General features: G+C 37.6%; 1 protein-coding gene across 2 annotated transcripts in view; it reads left to right on the top strand.

Moving 5' to 3' along the window:
* The window catches only part of SPIRE1 (spire type actin nucleation factor 1), a 263,080-nt gene that overhangs the window by 145,020 nt on the left and 96,372 nt on the right, over positions 1-21,688 (top strand). For both annotated transcript variants that reach the window (XM_066353336.1, XM_066353337.1), the window contains exons 5-6: positions 3,860-3,937; positions 8,293-8,457. In XM_066353336.1, coding sequence (XP_066209433.1) covers positions 3,860-3,937; positions 8,293-8,457 — 243 coding nt within the window. The remainder of the gene's footprint in view (positions 1-3,859; positions 3,938-8,292; positions 8,458-21,688) is intronic.

Genomic DNA, 21,688 nt, shown 5'->3' with positions numbered 1-21,688 from the left:
TAACAAATTATAGCTATTTCCATTTCAAGTGAGAGTCCACTGAAGTTAGCATGGATGGAGTGGGGCAAGATTTATGGTTCTCATAATTGGGCAGTCTAAGGATACTGCTGGCTTTAAGCACAGCTATATCCAGTATCTCAAGTCCTGTAATGAGGGCTGGCTTTCTCTTTCTCCATCCCCAGGACAGGCTCTTACTTAAAGGCCGGTTAGGTGACAGTATGCACCCCAAATCTCATATTTTTTTAGTTCAGTAACTGCAGCACAAAGTCTGTTCTGTTCTTGGAGGAAGGTAAAGCATTATGTGTCCACTTGGGAACCAGTCACTGTGACTAGGGAGATGCTATTCTCATCCTTGTGAATAGGTGATGAGATGCTAAGCATGGGGTCAGCCCTACTCACACTGTACGGGATGCTGTAGTGCTGGTTGTCGTGGTCCAGGCAGGTTCACATTGGATTTGGGCAGAACTCAGAAGAACCATGGAGCTGAAAGGTGTTGGGCCGTTCTTGTTTATTGGATTCTCACAAGGACGGGCAAGCGTACAAGCAGGGGAAAACCTCTTCTCATGGTGATAGGCGAGCAAACAAATCGTTTGTCCTCTCGTGGTGGGCAAATGATCTGCACCAAGGGAAAGTGCCTGTAGCCTTAGATAGGCTACATACGCACACACGCATGGCTTTCTGTCATGTGCTCACACACTAATCATGCAAAGTTCCTGTATCCAGAAAACAAGGGAGCAAGCCTAACCACACCCGATCTCCCTACATATGCATTCCCTACAAAGAGGAGGATCTTGATCAGAAGGGAGGGAAAGGATTTCTAAACAAAAACAATGGATTCCCATTGAATGACATATATAGTTCAGTGCAAGTCAAAATGTCTTTGATATAGTGAATTTCACCTTTAAAGTCCATGTAAATTTTGTTTTGTGTGCCTGCATCTGTTATAGTTTTTTGTTTTTTTTGACCCAGTGATTTGGAGGGTGGGGGGCAGGGAAGGGAGAGAGAAAATTATCAAGTCACTCTATAATTTAGTTGTTCTATATAGTTGGGCACTCATTGATTACTTCTCACACATGCCCAGACTGGGGTCAATCCCACAACCTCTGGCATGCTGGATTGACATCCACTGATCCACCCAGCCAGGGCCTGTTGTAATTTTTTTTTTTTGTATTCTTCTGAAGTGAGAAGTGGGGAGGCAGAGAGACAGACTTCCACATGCGCCTGACTGGGATCCACTTGGCATTCCCACTAGGGGACGATGCTCTGCCCATCTGAGGTGTTGCTCTGCTGCAACTGGAGCCATTCTAGTGCCTGAAGCGGAGGCCATGGAGCCATCCTCAGCGCCCTGGTCAATTTTGTTCCAATGGAGCCTTTGCTGAGGGAAGGGAAGAGAGAGAGAGAGAGGGAGGGAGGGAGGGAGAGGAGAGGGGGAAGTGTGGAGAAGCAGATGGGCACTTCTCCTGTGTTCCCTGGATGGGAATCAAACCCGGGACTTCCACACACCAGGCCAATGCTCTACTACTGGCCAGGACCTATAATTTTTTTAATTATTTATTTATATTTATTCATTTTTATAGAGGGGAGAGAGAGAAAGAGAGAGGTGGGGAGGAACAGAAAGCATCAACTCCCATATGTGCCCTGACCAGGCAAGCCCAAGATTCTGAACGTGTGACCTCAGCATTCCAGGTCAACGCTTTATTCACTGTGCCACCACAGAGGACCTGTAATTTTTAAATGTTCTATGTGTGAATTGAGTCCCCCTGGATGTAGACTCCGAGGGCTGAAATTTGAATTCAGTAGGTTTATTGGGGATTTTTTCTGGGAACACCTGGAAGGGGGTGAAGGAATAGTTGAACTACGATGCAGGTGCAACAAACCTCAGCTGATCCCAAGGGAACTCAGAATGTGGGACATCTTCAGAGATGTCCGAAATTGAAGCAAGGGAGTCTGGCCCGTGTACTTCAGCACAGAACAATGATGGGATGAAGGCTGCTCAGAAAGGGGCATAATGTTTGCAAGGCAGCTCCCTGATCTTTGTGCTTAGTAGAGCTCTGAAGGAAGGAATAGGCTGACTTTTCTTTTTAAAAGTAACTATGAAAACACATTGTGAAACAATCAAATATACTTTTTTTCTCCTAATTTCCTTTCTAAGAGAGAGAGGAAATATTGCATCATTTACACTATCTTTTCTTCAAGTCAGTAATTTAATTCTTCTCATATTAATATGTCTACGCACTATTAAGTATGAAAAAGCAGGTGATGTTATTTTTATTTTGCAGATGGTTGATCTGAGATGTTGAGAAGCTAAAAATAAATGGTTTAAAAATGTTTCATATTAAGTATTATTTTCATAGAAAACAAGCTAGGTTTTATATAATGCATTTAAACTCAGTCCAAATATGATCAGGCAAATATGCTTAGCAAAATATATTAGAGTTGAATTATTGCAAGTAGGAATGGTATAACACAAATTTGTAATTAATATGTGAATATATGTTTTACTTGTCAATATCTTTTTAAGTTGCAAATGTTGAATTAATGCAATTTTAAAGGGTACAAACTTCTAGTTATAAGATAAATAAGTTCTGGGGATCTAATGTACAATATGGTGACTATAGTTAACAATATTTTATTATATACTTCAAAGTTGCAAAGAAAATGGGTCTTAAATGTTCTCACCATGTAAAAAAAAGATAATTGGCCTGACCAGATGGTGGTACAGTGGATAGAGTGTCGACCTGAGATCCTGAGGACCAACGTTCAAAACTCTGAGGTGGCCACCTTGAGCTTGGGCTCACCAGCTTGAGCCACAGGGTCGCTGGCTCGAGCAGGGGATCATAGACATCACCCCATAGTGGCTGGCTTGACCCCAAAATCACGACACATTATGAGAAAGCAATCAATGAACAACTAAACTGCTGTAACTACAAGTTGATGCTTCTCATCTCTCTCCCTTCCTGTCTGTCTGTTCCTCTCCCTCTCACTAAAAAAATAAAAAAATAATAAAAATTTAAATTTAAAAAGATGATTATGTGAAGTGATGAAAGTAGAACTAACCTTACTGTGATAACAATTTTGCAATATATACATGTATAAAATTTAAAATAAAAGGCATTTTATACATTGCCTGCCAGGTGGTAGAACAGTGGATAGAGCATCAATTTGGGACATTGAGGTCCCAGGTTTGAAACTCTGAGGTTGCCAGCTCGAGTGTGGGCTCATTCAGCTTAAGCACAGGATCACTGGCTTGAGCCCAGAGGTCGCTGGCTTAAGCGCAAAGGTCACTGGCTTGAGCCCAAAGTCGGTGGCTTGAGCAAAGGGTTGCTGGCTAGGCTGGAGCCTCTCCCCATCAAAGCACGCAGGAGAAGTAATCATTGAACAACTGACGTGCTACAACTACAAGTTGATGCTTCTTATCTCTCTCTTCCTGTCTCTCTTTCTCGCCTAAAAAAAAGAAGACATTTTATATATTGAAACTTATTCATTAAATTATTTGACAGATATATACTGAGCATCAAAAAATGCTGATGCTTATATTAGCTTCTGAGAACAGAAATCTGTCATGAAGTCTAGAGGGAAAGCACAAACAAATGTAAAATTAGTGTTGATAAGAACTATGGAGGAAAGGTTTGTGGTGCTATAAAACTGTATTAGCAGGAAGATTATTGGATTTATCAAGGAGGAAGGGAAGATTTCCCTGAGAAATTGGTGATTCTCTTGAATCTGATATCTATTCTATCTGCTTCAGTAGCACTTCTGTTTATATTTTATCTGAAGGTATCAATTAGAAATTTTAATTTCAGACGGTAGTTTAATGAAATTTTTATGTCAGATATTTTATTTTTATTTCAATTGATAGAATCTTAAGAAGATTCAAGAAATGGAAAAGAGTGATGATTCGAACACAGAGCTGGAGGAGCTGAAAAACGCAGACTGGGTAAGGTAACTGGATGTTCTCCCTGTTCTGTGCAGTGCTGAAGAAAGAGCTGGGTGTTACAGAATGCAGAGTGAATTGATGTTATGTTTATTTGAATGCCTAGTCTTACATTTGAGGAAATACCTTCTGATTTTACTAGAATCACCCCAATGTCTCTGGGTATTTTGATGTTTTAAAACACTGACCTTTCTGATTATATTAACACTTTAGCATACTCTTGTAAGTCATAGTTTAAGTTCTGTTTCAGGATAGGTATGAAGCTATAGTATAGTACATTCATTTATTTAATGAATAGCTAAATGGACTAAGGCCCTGGGGCTGCAGAATGAATAACATGAGGTCTTTGCCTTCATAAAACAGAAGACAGCTTTCTAGAGCAGCTGATGACAGTGTGTTCATGTGACACACTAAGTATCTCTTGTTTTTCCTGCCTGATACTAGATCCCCGAATCCTTGCCCTCATATATGACTTAGATACTGGCAGACATGACAGCCTTGGGAACAGGTAGTGAATTTCACAAAGTTAAACTGTATATTGAGATGTCAGTAGAAGGCACATGGTAGGATTCTGACTTTTCAGGTTAAGTACACTGGATAAATAATGATATCATTAAATAAGGGAGTAGGAAAAGATGCAAATTTGGGGGATATGAATGACTTGCTTTTGACCATATTAGATTTTAATTATTTGTGATACTCTTTTCTAATAGCTTTATTAAGGCATAATCAACATACAAGTAAGCTGAACATACTTAAAAAGTACAATTTGATACATTTTGACATATGCATATTATGTAATACATATCCCTGAAACTATCACCACAGTCAAAACAATGAGTCTATCCATCACTCTCCAAAGTGTCCTCACAGGCCTTTGTAACCTGACTTTGTGCCTCTCTCCTCCCCAGTTTCGAAGCAACCCATGATCTACTTTCTGTCACTATGTATTATTTTACATTTTCTAGAATTTTTTATAAATGTAATCTAATAGTATGTACTGGTTTTTGCTTGGCTTCTTTCATTCAGCATAATTCTTTTAAAATTTCATCACCCCAGTGCCTATATCAGTAAGTTTGTTTGCTTTTGCCAAGTAGTATTCCATTGTTTATCTGTTCTTCTGTTGATGGTCATTTGGGCATTTCCTGTTTGCAGTAGTGTTAATTTATTGAGGATGTCTTTACTGAGATTTTGAAATGATACTAACCTGGAACATTAAAGTAAAAGTAAAGTTAGAAAGCAAATAGCAGCCCTGGCCAGTTAGTTCAGTGGATAGAGCATGGCCCTGGCGTATGGATGTCCTGGGTTCAATTCCTGGTCAGGGCACACAAGAGAAAAGATCATCTGCTTCTCTGCCCCTCTCTCTCACCCTTCCTTCTTCCCCTCCCACAGCCAGTGGCTCAATTGGTTTGAGCATCACCCAGCACTGAGGATAACTTGGTTGATTCAAACATTAGCCCCAAAGAGGATTGCCAGATGTATATTGGTCAGGGTTCATGTGGGAATCTGTCTCACTAACTCCCTTCCTCTCACTTAACAAAAAAAAAAAGTGAGTAGCTTATATTGACTTAAAAGCTAATATTGTCACTTTAGAATAATATTGATTATCAAGTTTCCTTTATATAGGAGAACATTCTGGTAGTGTTGCTCTAGGTGTATTTTATCTTGGCTATTAAATTTTAAAATTTGTTTTTCTTTATTTGTTAAGGCCAGATAAATAACTCCATTTGTTCAGAAGTTAGCAAACAGCTAGTATGAACTTGAACTAATTTATTGCCTTTTGGCAACCTCATTTAAAAACTAGTATGATTAGCCTGACCAGGCAGTGGCGAGGTGGATGGAGTGTTGGACTGGAATGTGGAGAACCCAGGTTCGAGACCCCAAGGTCGCCAGCTTGAGCGTGGGCTCATCTGGTTTGAGCAAAATCTCACCAGCTTGGACCCAAGGTCACTGTAGCCCCACGGTCAAGGCACATATGAGAAAGCAATCAATGAACAACTAAAGTGCCACAATGAAAAACTGACGATTGATGCTTCTCATCTCTCTCTGTTCCTGTCTGTCTGTCCCTATCTCTCTCTCTCTCTGACTCTCTCTCTGTCTCTGTAAAAAAAGGAAAAAGGAGTGAAAAAAAGAGCTAGTATGATCACTGACAAAAGATGCATTAACTCCAAAGGGAGCTATGTTTTCCTAGATAACCAACTTTTTTTCATAAGACCATTAATATGAATTACGTAGAAAGATGAGAATGAAATGAGAAAGGAAGAAGGAATAGAATGAAGGAGAATGAGAATTTCTTGAATGGCTGAGTCTAAACATCTCAGAATATCCCTAGTGGAAATAAGGTACAAATGGTACAAATAATAAACTCTGGGAATACATACAGTGGCAGTTGTGCATTATTTTAAATAATAACCATGACTTTAATTTCTAAAAAGTTATATGTAGACTTTTTGCCAAACAATACGTAAAGAACTGGCTATATAAAACAAGTCTATTTTAATTCTTTCATAAATTATAGCAAAAGCTATATGGTGATCCTCCCCTAATTTATTTTAAGAATTCAAAGTTTCTGTGTTAGGTTTTCTTAAAGCCCGAGGCAGTCAAGAGAAGAGACAATATTTTTAAAATATGAGATGGTACTTAAACTGGATCTTAAAGGAATGAGTAAGAAAAGTAGAGAAGTTGGGACAAGAGCATTTCTAAGAGACAAAGTATTTTAGGAATGTATTAGAATACCTTAAATGGCAGAATCTAAGAATCTGTTTAAAAAAGGAATATTTTAGAAGATGTTCTAAATGGATATACCTCAATATTAAGTACCTCAAATCATTTTTTAGAATAAGAAGTGATATACTTAATTTTTTTAATCACAAATTGTTTTTGAGGCCATTTTTGAGAAATTTAATCAGTTATTTTATGTAGACAAATCTTTTGAAATATACCACTTGATTTTTAATATATTTAAGTAGCTACTCAAGCCACTTATTTATTTTTTTTTAAATATTAATAAATTTTTATTAATGATAATGGGATGACATTAATAAATCAGGGTATATATATTCAAAGAAAACATGTCTAGGTTATTTTGTCATTAAATTATGTTGCATACCCCTCGCCCAAAGTCAGAATGTCCTCCGCCTCCCTCTATCTAGTTCTCTGTGCCCCTCCCCCTCCCCCTAACTCTCTCCCTCCCTCCTTCCCATGTCCTCCCTCCCCCCACCCCTGGTAACCACCACACTCTTGCCCATGTCTCTTAGTCTCGTTTTTATATTCCACCAATGTATGGAATCATGTAGTTCTTGTTTTTTTCTGATTTACTTATTTCACTCTGTATAATGTTATCAAGATCCCACCATTTTGCTGTAAATGATCTGATGTCATCATTTCTTATGGCTGAGTAGTATTCCATAGTGTATATGTGCCACAACTTCTTTATCCAGTTCAAGCCACTTATTTAAAGTACTTCATATATATCTCATTCTCTTGAAGTAGGTAGACAAGACAACTTACTATTATATTATTATAGATAAGAAAATTGATATTAAATAATTTGTGCAAAGATAATATAAAAATTGTCATGTTTGAGCATGTTCTAGGTACAGAACACATTTTCTATGAGAGAACATCTGATTTCCACAAGATATAAAGTACCATTATCTTTTATTGATGCGGAATTAAGGTTCATAACGGTGAAGCAACTTGATGGATGTCAAATAGCTATAGGTGGTTGTGTCAGTTTGCTATGGTCGCTATAATGCTACGTAACCAAACAATATAAAATTACTGTGGCATTGGGCAATAACATTTATTTAGCTTGCGAGTTTGCAGGTCAGTTGTAGTAACTCTGTGTGTGCGTCTGCCAGGTGATCATGCCAGTGGCATCATGCCAATCCATTCATGATATCCACATGACGATAGAAGTACAAATGACAGCCCATTGTGCCTTTGCTTCTGAAGCCTTTGGTCGCATCATATCTCTTACTGTTCCAGTGGCCAAACAAATCATATAGCCAAACCCAAAGTCAAGATGTGAGAAATACAGTCCTTCCTTTTTGGTGAGCAAAGCTACATAACAGTGTAGACATGAGGAGGACTGAAAAACTGAGGCCACTAATGCTTGCCACAGTAGATTAGTTAGGATTTAGACCCAGCTGTCTTGGCACTGACAGCTTGTGGATTCTCCACTGACTTTCTACCCACATTTTAGTATCCTAAAATTTAATTTTTAAAATCGTTTTTGTTTTGTTTTCTTAGTATTTTGTAATCCAAGTTCTTTATTTTTTTCTGTATGGCTATAGCCATTTATAGGAAATTAGTAAATTTATTCACTGCTGTCTTTCCACTATTGGTATTTTCAGGCTCGTTTCTGGGTACAGGTGATGAGGGATTTGCGAAATGGAGTAAAACTTAAAAAGGTCCAAGAGCGGCAGTACAACCCTTTGCCCATTGAATATCAGCTCACCCCTTATGAGATGCTCATGGATGACATTCGATCCAAAAGATACACTTTGCGAAAAGTGATGGTAAGTAACAAAGAAAACTACTAATGGATTCAAATGGTTATTCTTCAGTAATCTTATTTGTTGAAAATGTTCTCAATATTATAGTTAATTATTTTTCTCATAAAAGTAATACATGATCATTATAAAAAATTTTGGAAAATAAAAAACCTCAAAGAAAAAACGTTACAAATACATAATTTCATAACCCAGAGAGGAATTTTGCTAAGATGCTGAGGTACAACCTTCAGTATTTTCTGTACATTTCACTGGAACAGTATGGATTAATATTAGATACTTTGTAACCTATTATTTTCACTTAACATATTGTGAACATTTTTTCATATCATATATTCAACATCTTTTTTTTTATTTGCAGATGACATGATACTGTATATAGAGAACCCAAAAGATTCCTCTAAAATAACTACTAGAACTGATAAATGAATTCAGTAAAGTAGCAGGATACAAAATAAATACCCAGAAATCATTTACATTTTTATATATCAATAATGAACTATCAGAAAGGTAAACTAAGAAAAAAATCCCATTCATAATAGCTTTCACTACTCTTATTCAAGATAATACTAGCCTTGCCAAGCAATCAGATAAGAAGAAAAAATAGGAATAGGTGGCACCATATAAGAAGAAAAAATAAATGGCACCTAAGTTGGAATAAAATACCTATAAATAAATTTAACCAAGGATGTAAAAGACCTGTACTCAAAAAATTTTAAGACACTGTAGAAAGAAATTGAAGAAAATACAAACAAGTGGAAGCATATACCATGTTCATGGATAGGAAGAATTAACATCATTAAAATGTTCATACTCACCATGGTAGGAGGTTGGTGGGGGAAGTGGAGGAGGGTATGGGAGGATAAATGGTAATGGGAAAAGATTTCAGCTCGAGGAGGGATGAACATACAATACAGTGTACAGAGATGTGTTATAGAATTAGGCACCTGAAACTTGAAAAATTATGTTAACCAGTGTTATCCCCAATAAAATTCTATTAGAAATAAAAAAGTAAGTAAAATAAAATGTTCAAAATACCCAAAGCAATCTATAGATTCAATACAATTTCTATTAAGGTACCAATGGTGTATTTTTCAGAACTAGAACAAATTCTCAAAAATTTATATGAAACCACAAAAGACCCCAAACAGCCACAGCAATCTTAAGAAAAATGAACAAAGTTAGAGGAATCACACTACCTGATTTAAACTATACAACAAGGCCATAGCAATCAAAACAGCATGGTACTGGCATAAGACAGATATATATATAGATCAATGGAACAGAATAGAGAATCCAGAAATTAACCCATAACTTTATAGTCATCTAATACTTAACAAACCAAGTAAAAACATGTAATGGGGTAAGAATAGTCTATTTAATAAATGGTGTTGAGAAAATTAAACAGATATGTGCAAAAAAGAAAAGAAACTAGACCACATTTTTAACACCATACACATCTTAAGGGATCCGATTTGCTGATATTTTGTTGAGGATTTTAGCATCTATGTTCATCAGGGATATTGGCCTATAATTGTCTTTCTTTATTAGGTTTGTAGTGTCTTTATCTGGTTTGGGGATTAGGATAATGCTGGCCTTATAAAATGAACTTTGGTAATTTTCCTTCTCTTCAATTTTTTTGAAATAGTTTGAAAAGGATAGGTGTTTGTTCTTTTTTGAATGTGTGGTAAAATTCACCTGTGAAGCCATCCAGTCTAGGACTTTTACTTGTTGGGAGTTTTTTTTATTACTGCTTCAATTTCACTAGTTGTAATCTATGTATTAAGATTCTCTGATTCTTTCTTATTTGGTTTTGGATGATTGTACGTTTCTAGGAAATTTCATCCAGATGTCCAATTTGTTGGCGTATAGTTGTTGGTTATATTTTCTTACAATCCTTTGTATTTCTTTGGTGTCAGTTGTTACTTCTCTATCATTTCTGATTTTATTTCTTTGAATTCTCTTTTTTCCTTGGTGAGCTTGATTAAAGGTTTGCCAATCTTATTTATCTTTTCAGAGAACCAGTTCTTGGATTCATTGATCTTATGTACTGTTTTTTTAGACTCTATTTTATTTCTGTTCTGATCTTTATTATTTCCTTCCTTCTACTACTTTGTGCTTGTTTTTTTTTTTTCAAGTTCCTTTAAGTGTAAACTTACATTGCTTATTTGAAAAAAAAAAATTATTTTAGGTAGGCCAAAACTTCCCTCTTAGGACTGCTTTCGCTATGTCCCTTATATTTTGGGTTGTTGTGTTCTCATTTTCATGTGTTTTAAGAGATACTGATTTCTTCCTTGATCTAATTTTTAACCCATTCATTGTGTAGTAACATGTTGTTTAACCTTCGTACATTTGTATGTTTTTCAGTTTTGTTCTTGTGACTGATTCTAGTTTCATAGCATTACGGTCAGAGAAGGTGCTTGGTTTCAATCTTCTTAAATTTATTAAGACTTGGTTTTTTTCCTAACATGTGGTCTATTCTAGAAAGTGTTCCATGTGCACTTGTAAAGAATGTATATTCTGCTGCTTTGGGGTAACAGGTTCTGAAGATATCAATTAGATCCAGCTGATCTAGTATGTCATTTAAGGCCATCATTTTCTTGTTGAATTTTTATCTGGAGGATGTATCCATTGATGTCAGTGAGTTGTTAAAATCCCTTACTATGACTGTGTTGTTGGCAGTCTCTCCTGTTATGTCCAACAGTATTTACTTTCCATATTTAGGTGTTCCTCTGTTGGGTATATAAATGTTTACAGGGTTATAGTCTCTTGTTGGATTGATACCTTTATCATTATGTAATATCCTTCTTTCTCTTACTTTGTGTTAAATTTTTCTTAGATATAATTATTGCTGCCCCAGCTTTTCTTTTTCTTTCCATTTGCATGGAATATCATTTTCATTCCTTTACTTTTAGTCTGTGTATATCTTTCGTTCTGAGATGGATGTCTTATAGATGGCATATATATGGGTCTTACTTTATTGTCCATTCAGCTATTCCGTATCTTTTGATTGGAGCATTTAAGCCATTTACATTTAAAGTGATTACTGATAGGTACATATTTACTGCCATTTTATTCTTTTAACTATTTTTCTCTGTTTTTATTCTTTTCCTCCTTTTTCTTTCTTCTTCTCCCCCTCTCTCCTTCTTCCTTCTTCTTCTTCCTTCCTCCTCCCTCTCTCCCTTTGTTCTTTGTCTTATTTCTTCTACTCCTTTTTCTTCCTTCTTTTTTTTCTTTTTTCTTCTTATTCCAGAACCTTTAACATTTCTTGTAATACTGGTTTTGTGGTAACAAAGTCCTTTAGCTTTTTCTTGTCTGTGAAGCTCTTTATATAGTCTTCAGTGTTAAGTGATAGACTTGCTAGGTTAAGTAATCTTGTTTTTAGGCCTTGCTTTTCATCATTTTGAATATTTCTTGTCAGTCCCTTCTGGCCTGAAATGTTTCTTTTGAGAAATCAGCTGACAGTCTATGGCAGCTCCTTTGTTGATAACTGTCTTTCTACTGCAGCTTTTAAGATTTTTCTCTGTCTTTAATCTTGGCCATTTTAATTATGACGTGTCTTGGTGTGGGCATCTTTGTGTTTATCTTGTTTGTGATTCTCTGCACTTCCTGGGCTTGTGTGTCTTTTTCTTTACCGGATATGGGAAGTTTTCAGTCATTATTTCTTCAAATAGGTTTCAGTTCCTTGTACTCTCTGTCTCTTCTCCTTCTGGTCCCCCCATGATGTGAATATTGATATGCTTGAAGTTGTCCTACAGTCTCCTTGTAGGATCCTTGTGGTTTTTTTTTGGTGGGGGGGGGGTTGTTTGTTTGTTTATTTACTTATTTATTTTGCTGTTCTGACTGGGTCTTTTCTGCTTTTTTATCTTTTGGATTGCTGCCTTGATCCTCTGCTTCATCTGCTCTATTGTTGATTTCTTGTAATATATTCTTCATTTCAGTTAATGTACTCTTCATTTCTGACCGGTTCTTTTTTTATTTTCTAGTACTGTTTTTATGGTTCCTATTTTGATGTTTATGTTCTCACTAAGTTCCTGTGCTTTTCCTCTGAGTTCAGTGAACATCCTCACAATCAGTATTTTGAACTCTGCATTTGGTAGATTCTTGTCTCCATTTTGTTTAGTTTTCCTTTCTGGAGTATTATTTTGCTCTTTTATTTGGGACCTGTTTGTTTGTCTCCTCATTTTGCCTCTCTCCCCATGTTTGTCTCTATGTACTGGGTAGAGCTGCTGTGTCTCCCGGGCTTGGTAGAGTGGTCTTGTATAGTAGGTGTCTCGTAGGGTTCAGTGGGCCAGTCTTCCCAGTCAACCAAGCTGGGCACTCCAAGTGCGCCCCCTTTGTGGGTGGTGTACACCTTCCTGTTGTAGTTGAGCTATGATTGCTGTTGGCATCTCAGTGGCAGGGATTTACCACAGGCTGATACGCGGCAAGGGCTGACTGCCACCACCACAGTCAGTTGTGCAGGGGCTACCCCGGGGAGCAGGACTTAACTTTTTGTGGTTCTGGTGCCTTCTGATTTTGCCTCTTGGGCCTGTCCCTTGTGGAGGAAGGTGGGTGGTACTTTGACATGGTCTAAAGCTGTTCACTGTGTGCACTGTCTCTGGGGACTCATGGGAGGTGCAGGTCAAGGTCCACCACCACCTATGCCCTGCCCGGGGCCACCTGACATGAGCTACAAAGCAATCTTCAGATGGCTGCTATTTGTGCTGGGCTTGTAGGTAGGTGCCTAGGATAGGCCAGCCTATAAACTAAGGCTAGTTGCTGCTAGTGCCAGGTCTGTGGCCACTTAGTGAGAGGTACACAGCACAACAAGTCCAGATAATGCTTGTTTGAGAAATTTTAGGAAAGTTTGTAGCATAAGTCAAGACCAGTCATTTGTATGGAAAAGTCACCAGAAGGGGATTAGGTTGAGCTTGCAAGTTGGGTGGGGCAGGGTCTTAGGGAATCACCAAGGTGGGGCGAACAGTGTTAATCCGGCTGATGGAGACTCAGATATGATACCCGCCTGCTGGCTCTATGGGGCTGGGATCAGCAAAGAAACAATGGCCTTTACCAGCACTTTTGTCCAGAAGAAAGCTGCCCCCACAGCTCTTACCTCAGTGCCAGACTACTGAGTTTCTCCCTGTATGCTCCTGGTGCCCAGTGCTGGAACTCAGAGCAAGTGCATCCAAGTAAGTCTGTGCACAGGCCCTTTAAAGGGAACTGCTTGGGACTTCTAAGAGCCCTCCATTTCACTTAGCCACAACCCAGCCTGGGTTTTATAGAAAGAAGTTATGGGGACATCTTTTCCTGGCACTGGAACCCTGAGCAGGGGGACCTAGTGTGGTTCTGGGATCCCTTGCTCCTCAGGGGGGAGCCTCTGTATTCAAGATATCCCTCCCAATTTTTACCTACCCATATGTGGGTGTGGGACCAGCCTGTTCCTTGTCTCCACCTTTTCTAGTAGTCTCATGGTGGCTGCTTCTTTATATCCTTGGTTATAAAACTTCTGTTTAACTAGATTTCAGGTGGTTTTGAGTGATGGTTGTTCTGTGGTTTACTTGTAATTTTGATGTAGTTATGGGATGATTAGAGTACTGCGTTTACCCATCTGCCATCTTGACTGGAACCTATGTTTCTTAATTTTATTTTAATTTACTGAACATTTATTTAGCAGTTTTCATGTGCCAGACACTATTCTAGACTCTGGGAAAAGGACATAATATGCTCCTTATTCTTGCAATTTGTACAGTATGATGGAAGCCAGGAGACAAACATTTATAACACACGTGATAATGTAAATGGAAGGGGGTATATGCCAAAAAGGTTCAAAGGCCAAGGAAACACAAGAAAACAATGACAACAAAATTTTCCATAATTTGTGTATAGAATGAAATGTAGGAAATTGTGAGTGGTGGAGGAATTGTGAGTGGTGGCTCAGAGACAATGCAGAGTGTGAGATGAGGACAACTCAGGACAGAGCCCGAGGAGCCTCAGTATATAGGAGATGAGGGCAGAAGAAGAGGGTAAAGAAAGGACTGAAGCCAGAGAGAAAACACCTGGATGTCAGGAGAAGTGGGATCACAGCTACAAAGCGGAGGCAGCATATCAGGAACGTGGATGCTGCTTGAAAGTCCGATAACTGGAGCAGTGTGAACTGTTTCACAAATTTAGCAATGTGGAAATGATTTGTTACTTGCATTAAGTAAAGGAATAGAAACCAGATTGCAGGGTGGGTGGTGAGGAAATGGAGATATCTATGTGCCTCTTTTAAGACATTTTTAGCCTGACCAGGTGGTGGTGCAGGTTATAAAGCATCGGACTGGGATGCAGAGGACCCAGGTTCGAAACCTCAAGGTCGCTGGCTTGAGCGCGGGTTTGCAAGCTTGAGCATGGGATCATACAGAGTGTGAAGAGTGTGGAAAAACTCTAGAAAAAGAGACAAATCTTATGGAATATTTGTGTTTAGGCATGAAAGCAGGCAAAGAAGAGTGGGCAGTGGTTGTCCTGAGACAAGGAAAGGAGACAAGGAAGTGACTAAGTGGACAAGGCAGACCTTCCTCCTCCATCCATCCATCCCTCCCACCTTCGTTAAGGCTCCACAACCTGCCAAACTCCACTTCCAGCTTTCTCTACCTTCTCCTTCCTTCAGTCTTTCCCAAATTGCCTTATTACAAAGAAAGGCAGCTTTCTTCAATCCCAGGTACCTCATCCAGGTGCTACTCTTTGGTCTTTTAAAAATGTCTCTTTTTCTTTTGACAAAGAGAGGGACAGAGAGACAGACAGAAAGGCAGAGAGATGAGAAGCATCAATTCTTCATTGTGGCACCTTAGTTAGAGAGAGTGACTCCTTGCTCAAAAGACATGAATAAAAGCAAGTTTCCTGAAAATCTTCCACAGAGACCATTTGACATCTTGACGAAATTCTTTTTCCAGGCTCCTCCTTATTTATAGATAGATAATTATACACAAAGAGAATCATACTGTACACACCGCTTTGTAACCGCTTTCACTCTGTAATTTCCTCTGAAGAATAAATGTAGACAGTCTGTCTCCTTTAAATGGCTGCACAGTGTTTCCTTGTATACATGCACTGAAGCTTCTTATTTTTCCAAATCGACATTGATTTTGAGAGAACAGAGACAGGATGAGAGAGAGAGAACGGGAGTAGAAAGCATGAGAAGCATCAACTCGTAGTTGCTTCACTTTAGTTGTTCATTGATTGCTTCTCGTATGTGCCTTGACTAGAAGGGCTCAAGCTGAGCCAGTGACTGCTTGTGTAAGCCAGCGACCTTGATATCATGTTTATGGTCCCACGCTCAAGCTGCGATCCTGCGCTCAAGCTGACCATCCTCACTCAAACTGACAAGTTCGAGCTTAAACCAGTGACCTCAGGGTTTTGGACCTGGGACCCTCAGCATTACAAGTTGACACCTTATTTAACTGTGCCACCCCCAGTCAGGCTGTGACTTCCTATTTACCCACACTTCTATTAATACACGTTTAGATTGTTTCTAATTTCATTGTTTTAATCATTATTGTGATGAATATCCACACTCAGACATCTCATTCAGTTATCTTATTGGTTTGAATTTCTGTTGGTGAGATGGATATATCAGAGATGGATAGATCAAACACACATTTTAAATTTTAATACATGTTGCCAGATTTCTCTCCAGGATTGTACCAATTTATAGTTTAGCCAACAATGTAAGATAATTCCTGTTGCCAATACAGGGCAATGTTATCTTTTTCAAAAATGTCTACCTATTAAAACACAATCCTCTCTGATTGAATCAGCACTCAACATTAATTTCAGGTAATTTTCCTCCTTATCCAGAAGGAATTATTCACAAATTCTTTTTGATTAAAATAAGCACTGTTGTTTCTTAATAAATCATTAGCATTTCTGTTGGCTCTATCGCTAATGTTTTTACCTGTCACTCTTGATAATAGCTAAATCATTTTATTTGCTTCACAGAAAATAATTGCACTAAATAGTCAAACTTATCTGATGCTGAGAATTACTTAGCATTGGTATCACTGGGGTCTGGAAAGCAGAACGTTATCAAAGCCTTTAGATGAGGTTTAAGATCGTGTTTTGAGGAAATAATAGGATGTGACAGAATGACAATATCGTATTCAAATTGGAACCTATATATGTTTTCATGTGCTCATGGGCCATTTTTACATCTTTGGAGGAATGTTGATTCATGCCGACTTTTTATTTGTGGTGTTTGTATTTTTGTTGAGTTGTAAGATTTCTTTATATATTCTGGATACTAGACCCTTGACAGATATATGATTTACAAATACTTTCATTCTGTAAATTGTCTTTGTACTCACTTGATAGTATCCGTTGATGCATAAAAGATTTGAATTTCACTCAAGTCCAATTTATCTATATCCTCTGTTGCTTATACTTTTGGTGTCATATCTTTAAAAATCCATTGCCAAATCCAGGGTTACGAAGATTTACCCCTGTGTGTTTTTTTAAGATTTTTATACTTTCAGATCTTATATTTATATCTTTGATCTCTTTTGACTTAACTTTTGTATATGGTGTGAAGTAAATGTCAAACATAATTTTTTATGTTGATACTCACTTGCCCTAACACCATTTGTTGAAGAAATTATTGTTTACTCCACTTAATGGTCTTAGAACCTTGTTATAAAACAATGAATGTATAGGTTTATTTCTAAATTCTGCATTGTTTTATTGATTTATAATGTATCTCCTTACGCCCATCCCATACTATTTTTAGTACTATAGCTTTGTGATAAGTTTTGAAACCAGGACTTATATGTGAGTCCTCTAGCTATGATTTTCTTTTTCAGAATTGTTTTGGCTATTTAGGGTTCCTTGAGATTCCGTGTGAATTTTAGGATTTTTTTTTTTAATTTCTGAAAAAAATGCCATTGGAATTTTGATAGAGATTATATTGAATACATACATAGATCATTTTAGGTTGTATTGTCATCTTAATACTATTTTTGAATCCATAAACATGGGATGTCTTTTCATTTACTTAGGTTTTGAAATATTTTTTAGCGATGTTTTGTAGTTATTAATGTACAGGCCTTCATTGGATAAAATTATTCCTAAATATTTTATTCTTTTTGATGTTTTTGTGAATAGGATTGTCCTCTTAATTTTTCTTCCAGATTGTTCATTGTTAATGTATACACAACTAATTTTTTATGTATTGCTCTTGTATACTGTAGCTTTGCTGAGTTTATTAGTTCTAAGTTTTCTGCTGGGTGATGTAGAATTATTATTATTATTATTATTATTATTTTACTTATTGGTTTTATAGAGAGAGAAACATAAATCTGCTGCTTTACCCATCTGTGCATTCATTGGTTGTTTCTTGTATATGCCCTCACTGGGGATCAAACCCACAACCTTGGTATATCTGGATGACACTCTAACCAACTGAGCTATCAAGCCAGGGCTAGAATATTTTACTTATATATATATTACATATGTATATACTTATATTACATATTTATATGTTCTTGTCATATGTAAAGAGATATTTTTACTTCTTCTTTTTTCAATCTGGATGACCTTTTAATTGCCTTGGCTAGAACCTTCAGTTCATTGTTGAATAGAAGTAGCAAAAGCAGCTATCCGTGTTTTTGGATTCCTGATGTTATCAGGAAAGCATTTACTCTTTCACCATTATACTTATGGGTTTTCATAAGTGATTTTTATCATGTTCTAGAAGTTTCCTTCCAGTCCAAGCTTGTTGAGTGTTTTGTTTTGTGGGGAGTTTTTTGAGAAGGTTAATATATTGAATATGTTTTTTAAATATCGGTCTGTGTGCTTTACATACACATGCAGCTAATTTAAGCACAAAGTAAATAACTAGATGAAAAATCTGTATCTTTTCCACAAGGATTATATTTCTGCAAGAGCTCAGATCTGTATTTATTTGGCTAGAATAATTTTAGACATTTTAAAATAAGCAAAATTCTTTTCCCCCAAAATGTTGACATCTTTAACATCTACATAAAATCAGTTGTGTTTTTAAATAACTTTTCCATTTTATGTATGCTTCTTTCTCTTCCACCATGAGCTTCACTTGCCAGCAAAAATTGTTGGAACTATTATGTAAGGTTTTTAAAACCTATAACAAGAATATATTAGAGTCAGCAGAAGGCACCTAATTCTGTTTTCAACAATGGAAAACCATATGATGAAGGTTATACATTGATGAAAATAATATTTTGTAGCAACATAGACACAGAGATGGAGAGATTCCTACCTGAAGGCAGATCAGCTATTTGTGTTGAAAGTTCTATGGCTCTTGATAATCAGCTCATAGAAAATTTCCATTTCAATGAGCTGCTTTGACCATTTATTCAATAAACATTTAATCTGTGCCTTTTACATGAAACACAATTCTTTAGAATTTTTCGGAAGAGTGACTCTACTTTACAAAACAAAATCAGGAATAATTTTATATTTACGAAGACACTAATACAATGATAAAGAATATTTGCAATCTCCATGATCCCAGAGAATTTCTAGTAATGCCATTCTATCTATCATTCTTGCTCTGTGTCTCCAAGAGGCAGAACAATTGACTGTGCTGTCTAACTTGAGAACTTCCTGATTCTTAAGGCAAGGAAACACCATAAAAAGAAATTTTAAAAAATATGAAGTTCTATCTCTGGAGATATTTAGGTAAAGTCCCAAGAATGACTTATCATAGATGGCTCAGATGGTGCTTCCCTGCACATGGGAGTGGAACAAGTGACAGAAGCTAATAGATAGAGTGTGGCTAAGGAGTATTCGGAATGGCTTGGATCCAGGAGACCTGGAGAGGGCATGAATTTGAGAAGGGACACTGATTTTGAGACAAGAGAGAAGAAAAAGAAGTAACTAAAGAGAGAAGAAAAGTTCAAAGGCTGTAGAGATCTCATTCTTCTCAGAAAAGGTGGGTTCATCTATGGGTAAAGTGGTTAGAGGTGGATTGTGGATTGGGATCCCAGGCAGAGTAGAAATATATGTAGCGTCTACTACTAAGCCACTAATGAGAAATCTTAAAGGAAAAAAAATCTAAAATCCAGAGACCTATAAATGATCCTAACTAACTAGTTAGGGATTTGATCCGACATTCCGACATAACTTAGAAACTGATGTTCAGGTACGAAAAGATATACAGTGACGGAAAATGATTTGACTTTGGGTGATAGGCACACAACATAATCAATAATTCAAATCCTGTGGAAACATTTGCCTGAGACCTATATACTCTTTTTTTATTTTGTTTATTTTTTAATTTTTATTGATTTTAATTTATTGTGTGTACATAGATTCAAGTGGCCCACCGAATATATCTCCCCCCCACACCCACACGTTCCCTTTGACACCCCCCTTTCTCCCTCCACTCAGGACATTCCCCCCTTCCCTCCAGGATGTGCTGTCATGTTCTCTGTAACGCTGTGTTATGTGTATATAATTTCACTAACCTCTTTCCCTCTCTGATCCCATCCTCTCATCCCCTTTCCCTCTGTCCACTTTCACTCTGGTCCCTTTGATCCCACTTCTGCCTCTATTCCGTTCCTCAGTTCACATTGTTCATTAGATTCCTCAACTGAGTGAGGTCATGTGATATTTTTTTTTCTCTGTCTGGCTTATTTCACTTAGCATAATAGTCTCCAGGTCCATCCATGTTGTTGCAAAAACTAAGATTTCCTTCTTTTTCATGGCCATGTAGTATTCTATTGTGTATATATACCACAGTTTTTAATCCACTCGTCCACTGACAGACACTTGGGCTGTTTCCAGATCTTGGCTATTGTACACAATGCTGCAATAATAATGGGGTGCATTTCTTCTTTTGAATCAGTGATGTGGTGTTCTTGGGATATATTCCTAAGAGTGGGATTGCTGGGTCAAAAGTCAGTTCCATTTTCAATTTTTTGAGGAAACGCCGTACTGTTTTCCAGAATGGCTGCACAAGTCTGCATTTCCTCCAGCAGTGCAGGAGGGTTCCCTTTTCTCCACACCTTTGCCAGCACTTACTGTGTGTTGTTTTGTTAATGAGAGCCATTCTGACAGGTGTGAGGTGATATCTCATTGTGGTTTTAATTTGTATTTCTCTAATGATTAGTGATATTGAACATTTTTCATATACCTACTGGCCATCTGTATGTCCTCTTTGGAGAAGTGTCTATTCATTTCTTTTGCCCATTTTTTGATGGATTCTTTACTTTCCTGGTGTTGAGTTTTAGAAGTTCTTTATAAATTTTGGTTATTAACTCTTTATCAGATGTATTGCCGAATATGATATTCCATTGTGTGGGTTGTCTTTTTATTTTGTTCATATTGTCTTTTGCTGTGCAAAAGCTTTTTAGTTTGATATAGTCCCATTTGTTCATCCTGTCCTTTATTTCACTTGCCCGTGGAGATAAATCAGGAAAAATATTGCTATGAGAGATTTCAGAGAGTTGACTGCCTATGTTTGCTTCCAAGATGTTTATGGTTTCACGATTTACATTTAAGCTTTTTATCCATTTTGAGTTTATTTTTGTGAATGGTGTAAGTTGGTGGTCTAGTTTCACTTTTTTGCATCTACCTGTCCAATTTTCCCAACACCATTTATTAAAGAGACTTTTTTCCATTGTATGCTTTTTCCTCCTTTGCAAGTATCAATTGTCCATATAGGTGTGGGTTTATTCTTGGGTTCTCTGTTCTGTTCCATTGATCTGTATGCCTGTTCTTATGCCAGTACCAAGCTGTTTTCAGTACGATGGCCTTGTAGTACAACTTGATATCAGGAAGTGTGATATTTCCCACTTTATTCTTCATTTTCAAGATTGCTGAGGCTATTGGTATTCTCTTTTGGTTCCATATAAATTTTTGGAATATTTGTTCTCTATCTTTGAAGTATGCCATTGGGTTTTTTTGTTGTTGTTGTTGTTGTTTTTCTGAAGCTGGAAATGGGGAGGCAATCAGACAGACTCCCGCATGCGCCCGACCGGGATCCACCTGACATGCCCACCAGGGGGCGATGCTCTGCCCATCTGGGGCATTGCTCTGTTACAACCAGAGCCATTCTAGTGCCTGAGGCATCCTTAGCGCCCGGGCCAACTTTGCTCCAATGGAGCCTAGGCTGCGGGAGGGGAAGAGAGAGACAGAGAGGAAGGAGAGGGGGAGGGTTGGAGAAGCAGATGGGCACTTCTCTTGTGTGCCCTGGCCGGGAATTGAACCCAGGACTCCTGCACACCAGGCCGAAGCTCTACTA

The sequence above is a fragment of the Saccopteryx leptura genome, chromosome 11 (assembly GCF_036850995.1).
Source record: "Saccopteryx leptura isolate mSacLep1 chromosome 11, mSacLep1_pri_phased_curated, whole genome shotgun sequence".
NCBI lineage: Eukaryota > Metazoa > Chordata > Mammalia > Chiroptera > Emballonuridae > Saccopteryx > Saccopteryx leptura.
Note: the sequence above shows the minus strand (reverse complement) of the source record. Positions and strands in the feature narration are given on the sequence as shown.